This window comes from Ischnura elegans, chromosome 8, assembly GCF_921293095.1.
Source record: "Ischnura elegans chromosome 8, ioIscEleg1.1, whole genome shotgun sequence".
NCBI lineage: Eukaryota > Metazoa > Arthropoda > Insecta > Odonata > Coenagrionidae > Ischnura > Ischnura elegans.
In genome coordinates, this window is record NC_060253.1 from 94336812 (window position 1) to 94358567 (window position 21756).

General features: G+C 36.6%; 1 protein-coding gene across 4 annotated transcripts in view; it reads left to right on the forward strand.

Moving 5' to 3' along the window:
- Window positions 1–12690, forward strand: part of LOC124163526 (sodium-coupled monocarboxylate transporter 1-like) — a 57394-nt gene extending 44704 nt beyond the window's left edge. For all 4 annotated transcript variants that reach the window (XM_046540493.1, XM_046540492.1, XM_046540489.1 and 1 more), the window contains exons 9-15: window positions 2060–2168; window positions 3299–3408; window positions 4225–4408; window positions 5507–5593; window positions 7593–7771; window positions 11187–11523; window positions 12279–12690. In XM_046540493.1, coding sequence (XP_046396449.1) covers window positions 2060–2168; window positions 3299–3408; window positions 4225–4408; window positions 5507–5593; window positions 7593–7771; window positions 11187–11523; window positions 12279–12335 — 1063 coding nt within the window. In that variant the 3' untranslated portion in view covers window positions 12336–12690. The remainder of the gene's footprint in view (window positions 1–2059; window positions 2169–3298; window positions 3409–4224; window positions 4409–5506; window positions 5594–7592; window positions 7772–11186; window positions 11524–12278) is intronic.
- The last annotated feature ends 9066 nt before the right edge of the window (window positions 12691–21756 follow it).

Below are 21756 nucleotides of genomic sequence, written 5' to 3' on the forward strand. Positions count from 1 at the left end.
TATAACCTTTGCGAAACCCAGATTGAAAATTATTTAAAAAATTATTTTTAGACAGATGTTCAGTAACACAATTAAACACGAATCTTTCAAGAGGTTTTGATAAGGCACACAGTATTGCAATAGGGCGGTAGTCAGACATTTCTACAGGATTTGGCTTCTTTTTAATTGGTTGAATAAGAGCAGATTTCCACAAGGAGGGGAAGTTAGAGTAATCTAACGAGCAATTATAAATTGAAAGCAAAATTGGAAGAGCTAGATGAAGAATCTTTTTAATTACCTTAATACTGATTTCATCTACCCCCGAAGAGTTTGAATTTACCATTGAAATGTATTTTAATAGTAGATCGGGAGTAAAATGAGGGAAATAAAGATTTTCATCGCTGAATTCACGCTCAATGCAAGTATTGACATCGAGACGCTCTTCCTCGTCTATACAATCAGACGATGTGGAACTATTTAGAAAATAGGTATTAAGCTCATTGAGGGGGAAATTAATATTGGTGGGTTCATTTCTGGAATTTCCGAGACCCAATCTTTTAATTTCTTGCCACTGAGAACGAGCGTCATGTTTATCTGATAAGCAAGAAAAGAAGTAGTTAACTTTTGCATTATGCTGCATTTGCTTCACTTTATTTCGGGAGACTTTATATTCATTGTATTTTTGAGCAGACCGAGTTCTTCGAAAGTGCCTACGTAGAGAATCTCTGTGACTCATGGCGTTTTGTATTTCTTGAGAGAGCCAGGGACATGGGTTACGTCTCAATTTTATTTTTTTTATGGGAGCGTGTCTATCTAAAAGACAAGTAAGGTGGGAATTGAATATTGCCACTTTTTCATTGACATCACGCGTTAAAAAGAAATCCTCCCATGATAGACCGTTCCAGTCCATTTCAAACATAACGTAATCAAGTTTAGCCAAATCTCGGATTGATTACTGATTCCTCATATTGATTACTGTTCTTTGGTGATGTCGAACATTAACAAATGTCAGATATCTAAATTACAGAAAATACAAAATTGTATCTTGCGTTATGTGTGTAACATTGGATATTATGAGCATGTCACTCCATATTATAAGGAATTAAAAATTTTAAAAATTGAAAAAAGAAGAAAATTTCAAATGGGTCTCTTTATGTATAAACTTTTAAAAACTGAAACTCCTTGTTACATTTTCCAGCCTTACATAGATAACTTAATGAAAAAAACAAGATTAACAAGAAATAAAAATAAATTAATTGTACCTATTCATAAAACAACCATGTACCAAAATTCATTTTATATTAATTCATGCCATGTATGGAATTCGATTCCCCAAGAATTAAAAAATATCTCAGGATTCAATAATTTCAAAAAGTCTTTGTTTTCTTTTTATTTTTATGATAACTGAATTTATATAAGCGTCTGCAACTTGCAATTTTTGGTTTGTATGTTTTTTGTATGGTTTTTGATTTTGTTTCATGTTATTGGAAATCTGTATAAAGGTGGTTGTTTGAGTTGGTTGGTTTAGTGTTTGATGATTTCTTCTTTTTTTTATGTTAACCTTCTCAGTCTGAGTGTTTATTATTATGTATTTATTTAGGCTCCAAAGGAAAGGATTCCTAGAGCCAATAAAGTTTATTTATTTATTTATTTATTTAATACTACTACCTACTGTTTTCTTGGCCTGTAGCACATCTTACTACGAACGCTCCTGAGATCAAACGAAATGGTCAAGATAGACGCTGAAAAATCGATTTTGGATCAAAACTTTAAGATCATGCCTTGATCTCGATTTCCTCGATCTTCGACCGTTGAAACTCGATACTCGATTTTCGAATCGAAATCGATATTTCTCGATAAATAAACTCCATTTTCGATTTTAATCTAAATCGATATTTCCATCACTAATTACAACAGGAAACATATTACCGCTCCATTGAAGTACCTAAATGTTCAGCTACAGACACATAAGTAGCACTAATTTACGCATTATGACATGTATGAGCTAGTACTTGTACAACAAGACTGTTATTCCGATTTCCATTAAAATGTTGCTCATAATGCTTTTCTTTATTTTCAGGCTCCTTGTGATAGCCTATACTGGCATAGTCAGCTTGACATTAATCAGCTCCTACGTTGGTATGCAAATATTTGCCACGTATTATGACTGCGACCGTCTATCAACAAAGGTCCGTAATAACGCCTTCATCTTTCCTTTAAAATTCCATAACCTCTTTAGCTAACTTTGTTACATACTAGAGTATTGATCAACTCACTTCTGAAGCAGTATTGTCATAGCACAATCATTGAATTATTTCCATTCTCTATTCAAAAAGTATTTATGCGTGAAATAAACCCAAGGGCAAATAGAGTCACTTAATTCCAAGTCAATCGGGAAATATGAGATTAACATAGATAAATTACACTAACAGAAGTCATTTCTGCAATTTTGAATATGGTGCATTCGTTAAATAAACAATATAACATATTTAAAATAAATTTCTCTCGGGGAGTATCATGAAAGCTCTAGATCTTTCTTTACAAAGGCGCTAAAAACCTACATCTCAAACATTCCATTCATAGCAATTTTTTTGTCTTAAGAAGGTTCGAAACTGCACTTTTTTAACTGAAGAATACAGTTTTTGCTGAGAAACGAAAAGTATAAACTCATTTTTACCTTATAAGTTACGGATTTTTATGAAATAGCACTTAATTAAAAATGACTTCTAAAATATTTACACACAAAATACTCTGTTAACCGTCAAAGCCTTTAACAATGGTATAAGGCAGTAAATTAAAATATATGGGTACGTTAGTTCTGGATTAAATAATTTATGCAGCGAACAGACACGTAGTCAGGGAAAGTGCCAAAGAAGCTCCAACATCCCCCGAAATTCTTTTCAGTATTCCCAAGAATATTGTACGTGTATATACGATAATAAATAGTGTACGAACGACTAAATACAACATTAGTGTCTGTTCATTATTAGCGTTTCATAAATTGCTACCTCATAAAAGTTTATTTCTACAATTTTGGGTAAATATCTCGATACACCAATACCTAAAATCTCTATGCCAATTCAAATTCAATTGAATTTGATTAATTTCGGGTTGTAAATGGGACGGTTGAATTGAACGAGCCTCATCCCCATCCCTTTAAGAAATAAATTTCTGGCTATGTATATTTCCCATGGTAAGTCATGATATAAGTTTTTTTTAGAAAGCAACCAGAGTCGGTCCCTGGTTGTGGCCTTAACTAACACCTTTTAACGACCCGGCAACTTTGATACGTTGTGATAGTGTTACTTCTTCGTTTGAGATCGTCGGAGCATCGGACCAACTTCTGCCCTACTTTGTGATGGACGTGGCGGGATCGTTGGTAGGACTTCCGGGACTCTTCATGGCCGGCGTTTTCAGCGCAGCTTTAAGGTATGGTAACCCTTCTCTTAAAATTTATTTATTAAGTTCCATACCACCGAATACGGCACATATCGGTCATTTTACATCGGGATGTTCAACAAATTTACAATAATTACACGAACATCCATGCCTACCCGGCAACTTACCCGGGCGGGACTCGAATCCGCGACCTCTTGTTTGGCCGGCTAGCACTTTAACCCACCGCCACTGAATCCGGCGAAATATGCAAAAGAAAATAATGCCATCCAACTTAAATTATATGCAAACACTTCAAATTTGAAACACTCTTTCTTCTTTCTTAGGCAAACAAAAAATACTTTCGTAGTTCGGTGGGTCCGATTCCTCGGATGGAGAACTTTAACGTAACAAAGTAATTAATTAAAACAAAACTTCAACACCACTTGTCATTATTTTATCTTTCTTTAACGCTACACATCAATATGGCTTTTTCCAACCTTGTTTTTTCACTGTAATCCAGGCACTAACTCAATACAAAACACTAAAAAATCAATAAAGCAAATAGAAAAAACAACAAATGAAATACAGAAAACGCAACCCTTTAAAATAATGGATGCTAAAATAAAAACATATATAAAATTGATGTCAGTCATCCAAAGTACATACATCAACTTAACATCACCCCTTCCTCTGTGCCACCTCGCACAGAGTTTTATTTGGGGATTATAATCCCAGAGGATTTTTATTTGGGATATCCCAAGACTTCATCTAGGACTTGAACCCGGGGCCATTTTGGCCATGACCTTTAGCTTACAACCCTACTAAGCTCTCCATTTATATCTAAATCTCTCTCCTTTTCTTCCACAGCTCAATGTCAACGGGTTTAAATTCAATGGCTGGAGTACTCTACGAATACTTCGTAAAGCCTTTTATGAAGGTAAAACCCTCCGAAGAACGGGCATCTTTCATCATGAAGGTCATGTGTGTCGTTATTGGAGTGTACTGTGTCCTGATGGTAATCGTTGTTCAGCACTTGGAAGGCGTAATACAGGTGAGGCAGTATTGCAGAAACATATTGGCACAATCACATCAGATTTCCAGAAGTGCGAGATAGCCAGTTCATGACTTCTCCACAATCATTAGGAGCTCAAATCATTTCCCAACATCTAGGTATAAAAGGGGAGATTCGTGCTGATTATACAGTCGCTAGAGTTGTAACCATACTATTCGTAATTGAGAGGGATTTTGAACACAGCAGTTACCTCCATAAATTTAAAGTTACCTCCATTTGTGATGCATTTGGCTGCCACCGCTAAAACATAACCTAAGGCGGTACTTCGAAAATAGATACTTGCTGTCGATGATGTTAATTTAATCTACTGTCACACCTCACTTACCCTGAATGGGTTAATTAACCCCATAATATGATGGAATCGTAAAAGCATAATAAGCACCGATATCTGTCAAGTTCTCAGGTTCCTTCCCACATATGCATGTACATCGAATAGAATCGTATTTATTTCAAATAAAACTATTTTTTCACTCAGCATTTAATTGCGGCACTTACAAAATATAGGCAATTTCGCAGCTTCTAGCAAGTTACCCAAATTTTTCATGTTCAGTTATGCATCCCATTTACACCAGCTCGCCTGAAATATCAATCAACACCATAATACGGCATATATGGCACTAAGTATATTATGGCACGCTCTTCCATTAGTGTCACATTGGCACCAGTCAAACAAACCATTCTCTAAAGCGAATGTATTTTATGAACAAATCATACATCAAACCATTAAATACGGTTATAATCCTTTCGAACATAATATTAAAGAGCGTCATTCGGAAAATAATTTTGACATAGGAAGCAGTTTTCAAGTAAGAAAAAGTTCTATCAAGTTCTTCATAGCAAATCTTCTAGTTGAGTAAGTGAGCGAGTGAATGACGGTGTCTTTTTGTCTGTTTCCTTTCTCTCCTTATTTACAATAACCTTTCATTCGTCGTATTTTAATAACCTCTTATCTTAACGACATAAAACACAAACTTAGTCTCATTCAGAAAATGTTCATGTGCTTACTTTGAAAAAAAAACGATTAAAAATAAATTTAAACAACGATGATATGCTGAAAAATGTTTCCCTCTTTTATAGGTCGTCTGGGCACTGGAGGGCATATCAAGTGGACCAATGCTGTCTCTTTTCGTCTCCGGGATGTTCATTCCATGGGCCAACGCTACGGTATTTAAATTATCAACACCAACCAAACAACCCAGTATTCTGATTCACAAAAATGAAATGCTTGTATAATCCATCCACGTCAAAGAAAATACTCATTATGGATTTGAAAAAAAGTCACATGGTGCTGTCAAGTAAGCAACTAAAAAAATTCTGTAAAAATATTCAATTATCAATGAGAAAAAAATTATTATTCATCGATTTGGATAGTCACGTAATACATTATATTCTGCCACCTTCCGTACTATACCTTGACCAAAAATTGAATAAAAAGAAATAACCAATAACTCAGCCCACAAAATACTCCAGTAAACTACCACTTAAGGTGATCTTAAATTTTTTAAATAATTTTCGAATGCAACTTGGATAAGGGTTATGTGTAGCAGAGTAGGAATAGTCGTTATTTTTCGGAACTCGCCAAAAGATTATGATCAATTATGTCCAATCTCCCACTGATAAGTTTCTGCCTTCAATATACTGATTTGCACGATAAATTAAAGCTAGAACCTTGACTAAATTTCACACCTTTTCAAATACTTGTCCTCATAACTTCAATACCCTCTATGTGCTTTTTGCTACAATTACAACACCGCTAAACGCCTGTCTAGTGATTTCCACAATAACCCGCGGAATCTATGAAAACCGCAGTAAAATAACATTTCTCTTCACTAGAATAGCCTGACAAGAGAAATAAAGAGGATTTTTTTTATATTAGACACAACAAGTGCATCGTACCGGCCTTCATAGACTCGCACTAAGATGGCCTCCAACAGCGGCAGCCGGAACCAGAATGACGTCACATGGGCTTTTCCCAGCATTCTTACTTAGCCCTAGCTGTCGCGTTTTCACGAATTTTCACTTTTCATTAAATCGCGAAAAATATATATCGTCATTAAAAAGTCTAAAAGCGTGAAATATGCACTCCAGGAATAACAATGTTTCGATTTAGGCAATGAAAAATAATAGGAAACCACCCTGTACCATTCCGTAGAGGGCTGATTTCACTTCCCTCTTCGGTCGCATTTTATTGGGTCTCAAAAATGTCCGCGGCGCGGTGATGTGTGCAATATGATCCACTTTTTTCAAATATTTTGCAGAATCGTCTTTGCAAATACAAGGAATAGCATTGAAGAGTTATTAATTTGAAAATCACATCATCATGAATTAAATTTCGGTTGACACCCATTATTATCCCCTATATTATTTCTACTGTATAGATACCATTTTCTCAACTTCTACGCAACCAAACTCTACAAATGAGGTACCAAAATGCAGAGTATTTATCAGAGAACATGCGACGGCATATCTTACTTCCTAAATATTGCTATTGTTTCCTAAAATTGTTTTAAAAAAATAACAATCGATTAAAAAAATAATCGATAAAAAATAATCGTTTCCGGCAAGATTGTCCTCATCCCAAGAATACAGTTAAGCCGTCGGATCCCACCATGCCTTTTTATTTGACTCGCAGACAATTTCCCATTAAGGTTTCCTATGCGATTACAATTAACAAGGCTCAGGGCCAGACTTTGCAAAGAGCTGGCTTATTCCTGCCTGACCCTGTATTCTCTCATGGCCAACTTCCTGCAGCATTCTCTAGGGTAAGATCTTTTCAAAATATTTTTGTAAATATTAAGGAAAACGCTAAACAAGTATTAACAGAGGATAGTGTAATTACTTCCAATGTTGTGTTTAAAGAGGTCCTCTGACCTCCATTTGTACATGAACATTCCAATTAAATTTGTACATAAGACCCTGCCTTTTTTTCTGCATTTTAAAATAAGAAACGCGCCTATCCCTCTGTGACCTGCATTGAAAAGAGCGGGGAAAGCCCGCTGGGAGCGGGCGTTCCTTACATTCCCGTGAAAGTCGTAGCAATTTGTCCGTCAGCGACGCAAGTGGCGACTTCTGTAAGCCCATTTAAATGCGCGGTGGGTGACAACACATTTAAAGGCCGACTTGAGGATCCTCTTTCGTAATATTCGTGGCGTTGACTTTCCAGGGCACATTCATCGGCGGGGTGACCGGGCTGATTGTGATGGGAGTCATTTGTTTCGGGAATCAAATAGCCATGTCAAGTGGACGGCTGGTTTTTCCCAAGAAACCTGTCTCCACCGAAGGTTGTGGATTGTATTTCAACGGCACCAATTATCCTGGAATGGACGCTGCAATTACATCCACGTACGTCTTATACCACCTTACTTATTGTAAATAAACATCTATTTATATTATTTATCATTATAGCCTGAATTTTAATCATTAATCACTGCAAATATTGTTCTTGAAAAATGACGATGTCAGTAAAATAACCGAAAAAATTATTTGTTAGCTATTATTAAATATGCTTAACAGCATTCTAAAGCTTCAGCAGCTTAAAATTATTTGTTAGCTATTATTAAATATGCTTAAATAGCATCACGTCATGTAAGCCTTGTATACGAATCCAAAATAAATGAATGATTGTAGGCTTCGGTTGGCCCATACGGTAACAACTAATTATAAATTAGGTTGTATTATTATTATGATTATATGTCTGGATTATTTTCTCATCTTCTATTTTTAAGAGCCACTTTAGAAAATCTTGAAATCTGACGTAAACTAAAATTTCAATACTACCACCTACCTCAAAGAACCTTCGAATAACTTTCCATACAACTGCATATTCTGGATCCTCATTAGCATAATGATCTGCGTTATTCCAGCGGTTGTAGTTTGATTACTGTATTTGTCATTTTTTCTCGTTGCAATAGGGAAGTTCACTAATTTTTTTTTATTGCTGAATTTGAAAGTTTAGCCTAAAAAAGAAACATTAGTATAGTCACTTTTATTTTCTGCATCTGGGGTATGCACTTTAAAACGTTTTGAAAGTCGGAAAATTTCATGTTGCGCTGAAACACAGTGCCTCCATCTTGATTGAAATGTGACGTCACAAGGCAGTAGTCACCAGTGGAGTATCGCTGTATTCCGTCGCCTTCTTTAGCGCGGCGAGTGTCCTGGAATCGGTGGCGTTTGCTTCCTAAAAATGTCGTCTGGCACCGAAAATATGAATTCAAAATAGAATTATAAATGATTTTTTGTTCCAAATTTCATCTCGACGTCGAAACAAAAGCCTGGAGAAGATATTCCATATGGAATAAATGGTTCAAGGCTGCTCCTGACTCCTACCTATCGATGATATTTTGTTTTGCAGATCATTTGAAGGTATTGTAAGATCAAATTGATATTTATATTATAATAATTTACTTAATAGGTACCTCAGTCATATCAGAAAGTGTGTTGAGTCAAAATATAGCATCTTCCGCGTAGACCTATGTAATGTATAAACTGAAAGTAGTTTGGTTAAAGAATTATGGCGCGACTGTTATTTTATACGACCGGGCAAAATACGTACTTTGCCCATGATATGTGCATATATGATAACAAACTATTTTTGTTAAAGTTAATCTTTATTTGTTGAAATTAGTACATTTATAGGTGATACAGATATAAAGGTACACGGCAGGTCGCGCGGCGTAATTTGTACTCCACTGGTGACGGGTTCATCTTGCTGATCTAAAAAATTAGCTACAATGCCTCGAACTTTGAAAACTCGCAATATAGGCAGTCAAAGTAACATTGTAGGAATACACGAGACCATTCTAGCCCAGAATGTACGTTCAATGTTGAAATCCTTGGTTTTCAAAGATTGACGTATTTTATACGCCAGCGCACCCGGTCCAGGATTATCAACTTTTATTTCATCCTATTTGTTAATTGAAATTATATTTCGGAATGGTTCTTTTAGCACTGCTACTGAGGTAAACTGGTAGGTACTGAGTACAAGGTACTGAGGTAGGTACTGAGTAAGTAAACTCCCTTTGGAGTAATGTGAATTACAAGTGTTCGAGATATATGGCATTTTATATTCGCTTTGTGTTCATATTAATTATGTCTGTACGCATATTATTGCTCGCCGCGAGCCTTTAATGGTATGTGCTCATGCAACAGTGGTTTTCATTTTTAATGTGGAAGTTGGTCAGTATAAGCAAAGAAAAAATTGACATTTTAGCGCACACCAACCCTTGTAGTCATCGTATCTCTGCGTTTGTAATGACACTGCAAAAATACCTTAACGCCATTATGATGATAAAAAAATTGTCTCATGTCAATGATTGCTGTAATTATAATTAATGATAAACTTGACGCCGTATGATCACAACGAAGACAACAAAATATAATGCCATGATGCAGTCTTGAACCCTGGTTCTTATAGTGGGAATATTTCCCTGACACCGTACACGCTACCACTACCCCAACCGAACCATTGGATGATTGAGGATATTTTGCATTTATATATATTACTTGTAAAAAGTAACGCATGAAAATTAATTAATTACAGCCTAACTAAGGCCCTAATTGAAAAACATGGAGCAAGGTACGTGGTCTCCCCTTGTTAGCCTTAACGTCTCGCATTTCTATGGAGCGTTGAACCTGTCCTCCTTTTTCAAAAATTCAGTGACCATAAATACATCAAATTTTGGTATACCATTTATAAATCGTTGGAATTTTCCTTCTCCCAACCAAGATTATCTTTTCTTGAACCCATCCTGGACAGCGAACCATTGACCCCACCAGCTAGCACGGAAATAAGGCTAACATCCCATGATTCTAGTTGCGAAGGGCGAACGTTCCGGCCGGCGTGAATACGTACATACGCAACGAATAAGTCTTGCAGCAAACGTCTGACATAGGTTTATTAGTTTGACTCGATTCTTACAAAAAGAGTTTTGGCATGCTAAACGGCATTGTGCCTAAATATGCCCAGCGAAAAATAAATACCATCATCTTTTTTTTAAGATTCAATGTGCTATTCGTACTACTCTTTCCAAACTTGAAGTTGACACGTGAAATGAATATTAATATACTACTCAATGATGAAGTCATTTACTCAAAAGAGAAGCAGCCACATATATATTCTGAAGATATTTTATGACAGCAAAAAACGGATACCCTCAAATACAGTAATTTTTCTATGCAATAATAGTGGTAGAACTAAACGGCGTAGAAGCTGCCTTCTGCTACTGCCTTGTGACGTCACGGTTAATATTCAACATGGACACCCGTTTTAGCGGCCTTTGAATTTTTCCATATTTCGGACGGTCATCTCGAATCAAGTATTCACTATTAGGATTTAAACTGTGTTTTTACGACATTATGTTATTCTGAACTCTAATTTTAAAAATGTGTTTGGTGCATTCGAAACACTAGTGTACTTCCCTATTACTGGAAATTCCTCTGTTTCATTCCACACGCCGGAAATAACCAACACTGCATTTCGGGAGGTCAACTTTCAGGATATTTTGATATAATATATAGTATTTTTTTAGCATAATGATCGGCGCCCCGGCCTGTAAAACCAGGGGTTCGTAGTTTGATTACTGTATGGTGATTTTGCGATTTTTCTCGAAGAAATTACTGGAAATTTCACTACATTTCACCCTACACGCTGAAAATAACAAAAAAATATTTATTGTAAAAATATTTTTGGTTATTAAAATATAACTATTATATAAAAAAAATTTATTTTAAACTCAGTCATTTTTTATTCCTTCCGCAGGCATTTCCTGGAGCAGGCGTTCGTTTCCAACGTCACATCGACCCTCGTGGAAGAGGTTGCTATGGAAGATGTCCCTTGGATATTCCGCATCTCATACACTTGGTACAGTCCCATCGGGCTATTGATCTCATTGGCCGTCGGACTGATGGCCACCTACATCATAGGTCCAACAGACCCGAAAGATGTCCACATCGACCAACTGACGCCGGTGGTCCATCGTTTCTTTGCCAGTCGCTGCAAATCCGATGAGACTCAACACAGGAAGGAGATGAATGGGAGAGCGGAACAGGCAGAAGTTTGCGACCAAGAGGAAATCAACACGTTGATACAGAAAAAGGTACACAATCCTCTAATCCATTTCTTGTAAGTAAAGAGTGAAACCTCAGTTTGCGAACGTCTAAAATCGGACGGACGTATGATGACAAAGGGCTTACATTAGATTTTAATGGAAAATTTTTAAATTGCCAATAGCCCGGATGGACTTCTCAATGATGTTCTATTTTGCACTGACTCAACTTTGTTAAAGTTAAGCATCCCCATGGCGTCAAAACCTTGACATTCACTCAAACCCCACTTGTTGTCTATTTCTTGTTTGTTCACCCAAACTGTTTGCCCTCCCAATCCCTTCACGCCAATTCCATATAACCCCATCTCCTGGGGATCGGGTTGATGTTGTGGCTTCCCTTCCCGGTGGCTCGGATTCTAATCCCGGCAGATTTGCAGAGTCTGCCCGATCCATGCTTTTTATTTTAAAAACGCGATCGTAACATTTTTATGTAAAAATATTGTATATCGTTGTTATCTTTGTATTTTATATTCTTCGTGTTTTTTCTTGCATAGCCCTGATGATGATTCATAATAAATCGAAACGTTGGCTATAACTTTTTTTCATTAAATACATTGACCTAAACTCCAGGAAATATTATAATATGTATTAAACAAGGTCAAGATAAGAGGAGAAAAAAAATAATTATCTACCCATCAATTCCATGGCTCCTATGGCAACCCAAATAATTCAATATGTTTTTCGTAGTCCTGCCTCTATGAAATAACCGTGGAGAATCTAACTCAGTGTTTTTCTTTCGCCCACAGGAGTTCACCTTCTCCATCAACGAGGATAATGGCCTAGACTCGAAACCAGCCCGGTAAATTGTTTCTAGTGCCTTCATATCCATCAAGTGTTCCATTATCATGCAGTTAACGTCATCGATTCATCAAAATGTTATCGTCACATTTTTTAAATAAGTAGAACAAAAGTAAAGCGACTAGATTTATTCAAAAACAGTCAAAAAATACTCAGCGAAAAAACGTTTTGCATTATTCCTCGATTCACAGATACATACATGTACCTATTTGTATTTCATTACGAAAAATTTAGTTTTTATACCGTACTCGTACTATTCACGTGACATTAAACTGTTTTCTGATTTTCTGTTTTGCACTCTCCAAACTTCGAACAGGCACAGATGAAATGTAATTGTGAATAAAAATACGTTTTCCTAAATTTTTTCCACCTTTAAATATTACCCTTTTTTTAACCCTTACCGTCTCTCATCATAGAAGTAACGACAGAATCACTGAACAATGTGGCGAAGCATACGGTCAACTGTAATTCACCTATGACCAGGTAAAGTATAGAGCTAATAATCTCTGTCTTAATCCTGAATGACACGATCATTTTTTAAGTCGCAAAAAGTGATCACTCGAGCGACCGCTTTTCGCGAAGGTAAAAGTGATCACTGTAATGATCATTTTTCTGAATCACACGGTCCCTCCCGCCGTCGCCTTTCGCATCACTTCGATATCACAGCTCGTTGTCATAGGACCCGCATCACGAGAATATATAGCGTGTTTATGTTTACCTATGTCGTTCCCATGATTGACGAACGTTGCGCTGCAATCGCTCCATTCTGACATGCATTCTGATTGGCTGATATGGTGTTTCAGTGACGGTTTCAGCGACGGAAAAAGCGACCGGACGAGTGATGAAAATAGTGATGGGAATCCTCATCATTGGAGTGACCGCGAAAAACAATTGCGCGGCGACGATCATTTTCCAGTGATCACTCGAAAATTACGAAAAAATGGTCGTGTGATTAAGGCTTTACAAGGAGTGGTCTGGCCGCTGGTCGGCTATCGCCGAGGGCCACGAGCTTAATGGGCCCCCACTAAGCTCTCGTCTCTCGTGAAGCTTGCATGAAAAGTGTAATAAAAAATACTCCGATTACTTGAACCAAAGTTTTTTTGCTAATATTAAATTCGACTTATTTTATCTCTCACCCAATTCTACTCTTTATTTGCTTTATTCACAACATACTCAGTCAGTGGCGCCGAGGGGGCCCGAGCCCCAGCAAAAATTCGTTTGGTGGGGTGTAGCCTAAATAATATAAGACTATTAAATGATTTGAATTTACTGTAGGAATTTATTCTTTTAATGGTAGTTTGGGATTTATTTAAATATAATCTCAGTCTTTTCAAAGCTACAAATTCACTGCTCTGTAGTAGTACCTACATAAACATAATTTTTACCGAATGTTAAATTAGCTTATTACGAAAATACCGTGCTGTTTATCTTTTGTTTCTTTTTTTATAGCCAAAAATATGTGTCAGGCTTGTCGACTTATCGCGAGTCGAGGTATCAGGATTCACACGTTGGTCATATGACTCTTCTAAAATGCTTTTAAAAAACTTTAAAATTCACTATTTTTCATTTAGAAAATGTTCCGGAGCAAAGCCCACGGTACAAGCTACCACAATATATTTTAGTATTCGGCGCTCCTATACTCTGTATGAAGATATTATAAAATAAAAAGGTGTCATAAGTTGATGAAAAAGAGAAAATGAAGAAGAGGAAACCTGATGCTTTATTGAAAGGGTCATTCAAGAGGTGTTTTAGATTTCAGTGCAATTTAAATTCTCTTTATAGATAATAGAGCCACAATACATTTTTAAATTTTACAAGCTATTAAAATTCTCACTTTCCATAGCATTTTTCTTACTGAATTGTTATTTTTTATTAACTTTTATCTAGTTTTTAGGAGCAAGAATAGCGTCAAAATCCATTTCCGGGCATGAAATTTCCTAATATTTCCGTAAGAAAGGCCCCAGCCGGGCCGAGGCCTTTAATCAACCCAGACCGTCCCTGATTTTATCTATAAAATCAAGGGCCTATAAGGCAATCGTCTGTGTCAATTTTTAACAAACAACAATTTTTGAATAAGGACACGAAAAATTGGAATTAACACCGTAATTTTCTTCTGATTTTGTAGAAGAAACTGGGAGGAAATCTATTTATTGCCCTAAGGTTTTTCTGCGCTCAGAGATTTTTTAGGGCAGCACCGATGTAACCCTCAAGTAGACTGGGCGTGGTTTGAGTCGAAACAAATATAAGTGAGTTGGCGCATCTGTTGTTTCATCGGTTCCGCTCCGCACTCGACGTCGCTCGCTAATAGCTTTGCTATTTTCGACTTTGAATATTTTTTACACGTACATCTATATAATACCCTGTGAGCATCATTTAAGGTGTTTGGCGGGGGGTGATCAATCACCAGCATGCAAGAGGATTCACTCATGCACACCAGACGGTCATAAAAATTTTAAGCATGATAATAAATTATACTTTCAAATTCATGCGAAGAAAAAACTTTATACCTACTCTTGGGCTTACCCAGAGTCATGACTAGGGGGAGCAATACTAGCCGTGGTCGTTTAAGTTTTAACTTTTTTGCACAGAGAAGGTTAATGAAACCAAAATTTTAAGGAAATTATGACAGCAATTCATTAGTTTTTATAATTATTTGCTGTAAAAAATTATGATTTTTATTTTAGTTCCATGTGTTATACTAGTATCATTTTTCTTCAAAAGAAAATTTGTTCCTAACTTTTGTTTTCAACTAAATTTATTTTCGCTTCGCAGTTGCCCCACTCTGCCCCCCGCTGGGTACGCCCATGTACCTAATCATGAAGGCAATCTGCCTATGAAGCTTGAAAATGAAAAAAGTGCTGTTAAAACTACAAGGAAAATTCAGAAACATGCATTAAGGAATACATAAGCTACAATACAAGTCAACTAACCTATTTCCGCTGCCGTTATTATCACTTATGGATACACAGGATACCTGCCACTTTGCTTCTGTACCATACTTTTTTCATGTGTTATAACTATTTCACATCTACGACTGTTTTCGACAGGTAAGATTCAAAGCATCTAAATATTTAAAGCAGAAGAATTATATAAGTGTTTAGAGATTAGTTGATTGACAATTGAGTGAAGAGCTGCGTCAAACCAGTCTTAGAATTGATGACGCTTGATGATGAAGAAGAAACTATATGGATATAATGAGGGTAATGCCAGGCCATGCCCCAAATCTGATCGTGAGTTGTACGATAATTATTCAGTTCGCTACCGCAAGAGTAAAGGAAATGGATTTCAGAGGGATTAGATTTCTACCCAGTAGACAAGAAAGTTCTCCAGAAAAAAAACTAATTTTTAATTACTAATGAATTTACCAGGACTCTTTTGTTGACTTTGACTCTTTTTTTATAATTATAGGATTTTTAGGCTTAAACTGGTTTCCGTGATTTTAACACGTTGCGTACGGGTGAGCAGAAAATCTCGTTATTATTTCTAAACCGTTAATAATAATAATAAAATATTTATTGTTCTTGGAAAAATAGTCCATTAAGAACATAAAAAGGATATAGCATACAAAAGTGCTCACAAAATAAAATTTTACAAAATATATAAAATATTTCCGAATGGAATTCAGCACAACTAACACATCAGGACATAGAAATGAAATCTTGAAGTTAACTCAATCAATCATAGCATGAAAACCTATGTATGCACCCATCACAACATTTAGGGTAGAACATGAAAAAATAAATAACTAAATAAATAGAGCATGAATAATGATAAATCATTTACTCCAACAAATATGGCATTCCATTTCATAAAGACCTGTGGTAAATATTATAAAACATCAATTATGAATATTTGAAACCTCAATGACGAATAAATACATACTTAACAAGTTTGAAAACCAGTAAATACTTTCCGATAGCATGGACATAAATTTTTAAACATGCTAATGGTAAATGGTAACCGTTACAGATCGATGACGAAGATTCAAGTCATTCTGTCGCGTCAACTTGAACAATTTTGAAGCATATTATAGGGTATAACTGAGAACTTCAGGCTTGAGCCTGTGAAACCGCTCCATATTAAACTTCCTTAGGGTATCCTACTTCGGTCATTCCTATGGCTGTATACACGGAGTTTTGCGATAAATCAGTAATACTTCAGGAGGTGGTAAGGGAGATAATTTTAAGCACTTTTTGTCTCTTAACGTAAGGTCGCAACTCCTTAGTTACTGAGATACATCAGCGCAAACTATTTTTTAGGTGCACTTTACGGTTACCATGAAAACGGTTTTCTAGGGTATTCAGGCTTTTCAACATTTTATTGCTCTGTTTTTTTAAGGACAAAAATAATTGGACGAAAATGTGAAATTATTTCTGTCTGAAATATTATACATCTAAAAATGCGTGAGATTGCACAATGGTATTGTCAATACTCGCTCAACGCTATCGTTCAAAAAAGCTCAACGATTAACAGTTGCAGACAATTATAATCGCACTTTGAGTCAGGGATGTAAAGGGAAAGTCAAAACCAGTAAAATTTCAATAGTTTAGTTCCCGGGAGCGAAATGTAAAAACGAGACGATATGGATTTAAACCCTGGGAGCTAAACTTAGGGTCTAAACGAAATCTGAGTCAAAACTACTTCGGGTCAAAACTGAAGTAAAACTCTGGGACGGAACAAGACACAGATAATGTTTCGCACCGGAGGGACCACGTGCTTCACCTTCGAATGGTTTAGTTTCGACCCACACACCGAGTACCAAGTATGGTTGAATGAAAAGCAGAGGTTCGGCCTACCGCCATTGGATGCGTGGGGCTCTCATATTTTTACCACTAACAGGGGAACGGTGGATGCAAACTAGCCATTGGATTTTTAAGCTCAGTGTTTAAACCTCTCTACGCGTATGTCACACGTAATGGGTCGAAACTATTCTCTCTTATTCCCCTCCACTCAATTTTTGGGATCGAAACTTAACTGTGAGCAGCGGAGTTTCGATTAGTTTAATTTCGTTCCTGAGAGTCAAGTTTCGTCCCGGGTCGAAACTAAACTCCTTGGTGATTTTAATTTCGTCCTGTAACCTAGTCCTCGTATTTTTGTTTCCATCCGGGTCGAAACGAAACATTTTCGTGTCGCTTCACTAGCTATCTCTACTATTGGGCAGTACGTTTTCAGCTGATGCTCGTTGCATATTATGAATGGATGTATAGTAATGTTTGATTTGACATAGTTTTATTTTGAACACTAGCTTTTTAATCATGTTTAAGTCAAAGGCAGTAATAAGGGCCCAAATTGGAATATATTTGGCGCACCCACAGTCCTGGCATTTTTTTCTAATGGAAGGTTTTGCTAAGGCGACGGATGTTTAAAAAGGAATTTAAATTCACCGGTAAAAATGAGATTTTTCTTTTAATTAGGTTAGAGGACGGAAAAATTAATAAAAAAACCAGCACTAATGCAGACCTTTTATTATCACCTACGTATAACTGAGAGTGTAGAAGATTACCTACGATTATAACCGACTCCAACCCATAATGTCCGATGATTAATTCAAAAAAGACACGCTTAGTATGTATCGCAGGTTTTTCTTCTATGAGTTACCACACGTATTGGAAAGTGAAATCAGAAAGGAATCGATATGCATTGAAACAAAATAAATATTATTAAGTATTGAAAACAAACCTAAATGTGAAAATAATTGCTAATCGACATTGACACAAGAACGGTGCTCTGAATTGCCGCTCGTAAAGTAATATAAATGCACATTTACCACGTCGCAAAAATTGAAATGGATCTATATTAATTCCGCAGGCTTTGACTATCTTCGGATAAAAACAGAAGACGGGAAAAATGATAAAAACTTTGTAATACTCGACTCAATATATACTTTTTTCCGACCGGTTTCAACGCTGGCGTGTCACTATTAATAGTATCGCACGAGTCTCTCCTTGATTATGACGCACAAGCTTTTAAACCGTTCAGAAATTAATATGAATTCTGCGAAATTTCACCATTTTTAAATCTTTTCTCTAAAGTTCAGCAATTAACTGATGAATTTAAAGCGGGCGATGGAAAATAATTATCGATATCTCGCTCGAGAAATAAAATTTAGATTTAACAATTTTGCCTCAATTTTAGTAGCTAAGCGACTGAAAAGTAGGAATATGAGCACATCATGAATCAGCTATTATAATGGCCTGGTTACACGACACATCAACACCTACGAGTTAATGTCTGAATTAGGGATGAGTCCACTCCACTTTTTTTTTATTCCGATTTCATTTGCGATTCTTTCAAATCGATTCCCGATTCCGATTCCATCTATTCTTATCAATTCTAACAGGTTGCATATGGATTTTTTAGTAGCATTGCTGCCATCTAGGAATTAAATTGAATAAATAACAAAGACAATCAACTGGCCAAAAGAGCAAGTATATTTATCAAAAATAGTGAATTAGTATTATAGTAGCATTCCCTCAACTTTAATGAAATAATAAAAATCAACTGCACCAGACATGGATTGTAAATTAATAATGAACAGTACTGCACAATGGCTCAGGTGTGTGGCGAAATTAATGCCCCAAGCTTAGATCAAGCAAGCTTTACAAAAATATTTGTCTTACTGGAATAGATGGAATCGGAATCGACTTTTGGAGGTCGATTCTCGATTCTGATTCCGTGCCAGAGAATCGTTGGAATCGAGAACAGACGATTAGAATCGACTCATCCCTTGTCTAAATGTAAGAAAGAGTGAATGAACGAAAATATGCTCGTAAATAAAAAAGAACCTGTTCTTATTTCGTTCATGTAATTGTAATATTTTCGTTTCGGTGCACCAAAATCATTCATGCATTTAGACACTGACTCACACGGGTTAATATACTGCGTAATCAGGCCTTACGAGCGAGTGAAAAATTTCCTTGTCATGTTAACAAAACACAACAACGCATACCCTTCGTCTGTCGGCCTCCAGACCTTTCCCATTTATTTTTAGCTTGAACTCTTCGTGGGAGAAGCGTCGGGAGGTCTACGGGTGGTGGGAGAGCGACTAAAAATATTCATTTTTAGTCCGAACGCATTTAGCAAGCTCCACGGTTTGGTGTGGACACGGCCGGAGGATCACAAGCGGGGAGATTGCATCACAATTGGGTTGACTGCACTTTACGCTGTTGCCGGCTGCGAGCCGTCTAATCAGCAGCCTCGGAGAGTGCCAAATGTACTCGAATGAAGACATTCTAGTCCCCAGGAAGTACTTCTACGATTTTGATAATATAATGCACAACAAACATCCCCAGAATCGAATCCGTTTTGTTATTATAATTTGCAAGGTATTTCCCATTCTCATTTTAGTGCATGTTGGCGTTCCTTGTGTTAGCAATGTCTCTACAATAGGCACCATATCATGTTTATATCCTTTATTCATTCACCCATCTCACATCATTTTTACATTCCACATTATGTAAAAATGATGTTCGTTAAGCAAAATGACATTGAGGCGATTCTGCGAAACTGGTTTATGATGCTCCTAGGGTACCTTTTTCGTCCACTAGATGGTAAAAAATGTCGCTCCATTAGAGGCAATCGTGAGTTATTGCCTGATGAAGACAATGAATATTTTTAAAAAGGTCCTGCTGTTGAGGTCTTAATGCAAAAAAAAGCCAAGAACCCATGATGACCTCTGTAAGAGCTACCGTTTTTCACATCTTGTGGCCGAAAAAGATATCCTAGAAGCCTCGTAAACCAGTAGCGTATCGCCTCAATTTCATTTTGATTATCAAACACTATATTTACATTGTGTGATTTTGCATTAGTAAAACTAATATACAGCTAATATGTTTACCAGATGTAAAAAAAATACAGCGGTTTTGTTATCTACAGGTGATATAATTTGGACATCTACAAGTGATGATCGTCACTGGTCAACAATAGTAAGATTGTTTTGACGCAGCTCTCCCCTTAATTCTCCGATCAACTAATATTTTCATACCTACGTATTTCTTCTCTCTCACATTCTTCGTTACCTGTTCATATATTTCGCTTTAAGCCTTCCTTTTCCATTCTTGCCATATAATCGTCCCTCGACGATTGTAATCATCAGGCCATCATGTCTCGAGATATGGCCTTTAAGGCTTTTCTGTCTTCACATCAATATTTTCATGAAGCCTTTCTTCTCTCCTACTCTTCTCAGGTCTTCATCATTTGTAATTAGGTCGATTCATTAGATCCTTATCATTCTTCTATAGTACCACATTTCGAGGACCTCTACTATTGATTTTCCGCTGCTGTCATTGTCTAATGGACACAATCTAACTCGAAAAACCTTCGAAAAACTTGCGAATACGTATTCCGGTCCTTGACAATATCCATACGTCACTCCCATAGAGAAGCATAATCCAAAGTATGATAAGTAAGTTCTGATAAACTGTTTTCTTAGATGTTCAAATTTCCCGCAGTAAGTAGATCTTAATTTTGGTGGAATTCTCTCTTCGCCTGGGCTATTCTGCCGAAAATTTCTTTCCTGCCTCCCCATTGCTAGTCACCCTACCTAAATACCAATATCATCCACCTCTAACATTTTTCATTGATAGAAAATACATATTTTCATGTCAAAATTATATAATATGGGTGAATGAATAAAGGAAATAAAAATGATATTAGACCCATTCTCGAGATGCCTGTCAAATATCACAGCTGACACAAAAAAACGCATATATTTAAATGAGAATGTCCCTCGTAGATCGGCATAGTAATTTTTTATTGCAAAAGGGATTCGATGTTGGTCCTTACCTGCCAATGATTAGCTATGCACTCCTTCTGCCGATTATGACGATACACCAAAATTGCCAAGAATCAATACAATGCACCAAAAAAAAGCAAAGCCCCAAAATTCTAATCGCAACCAAAAAAATTAGCATCTTACAAGAAAACTTTCACTATCTCAAGAGACAATGTTCTGAAAATTGAACAGAATAAATTCGGTAAAAATTATGACGGGACAACTTTAGCTACATTATGAGGCGGGATGGCCTGAAGAAAACAATCGTAGTAGACAGGTGGAAGGGAAGAAGGACAAGGTACGGACCCGATTGAGTTAAGTGGGCAGGTGGTAAAGAATGCAAAAGAGTAGAAATACGTCGCTATGAATAGGCTAGCGGATAGGAGAGAGGACTGGATAACTGCTTCAAACCAATCTAAGGAGTGTTGACTAATTATGATCATGAAATATCATGATATAAGAGCTCTATAAAAAATGTATAATACAGTGGTGTATGTGCCCTCATTTCGGAGAGGGGGGTAGCAGGCTCACTCTTCCTCCCTTATATTTACCCCCGGGGGGACCACCATTGGCAAATCTTAAGCCTGAATCACATGATAATTTTTCCATCCCTCACGAGCGACAGCTGCGGCGATTGCTCACCTACACACGCG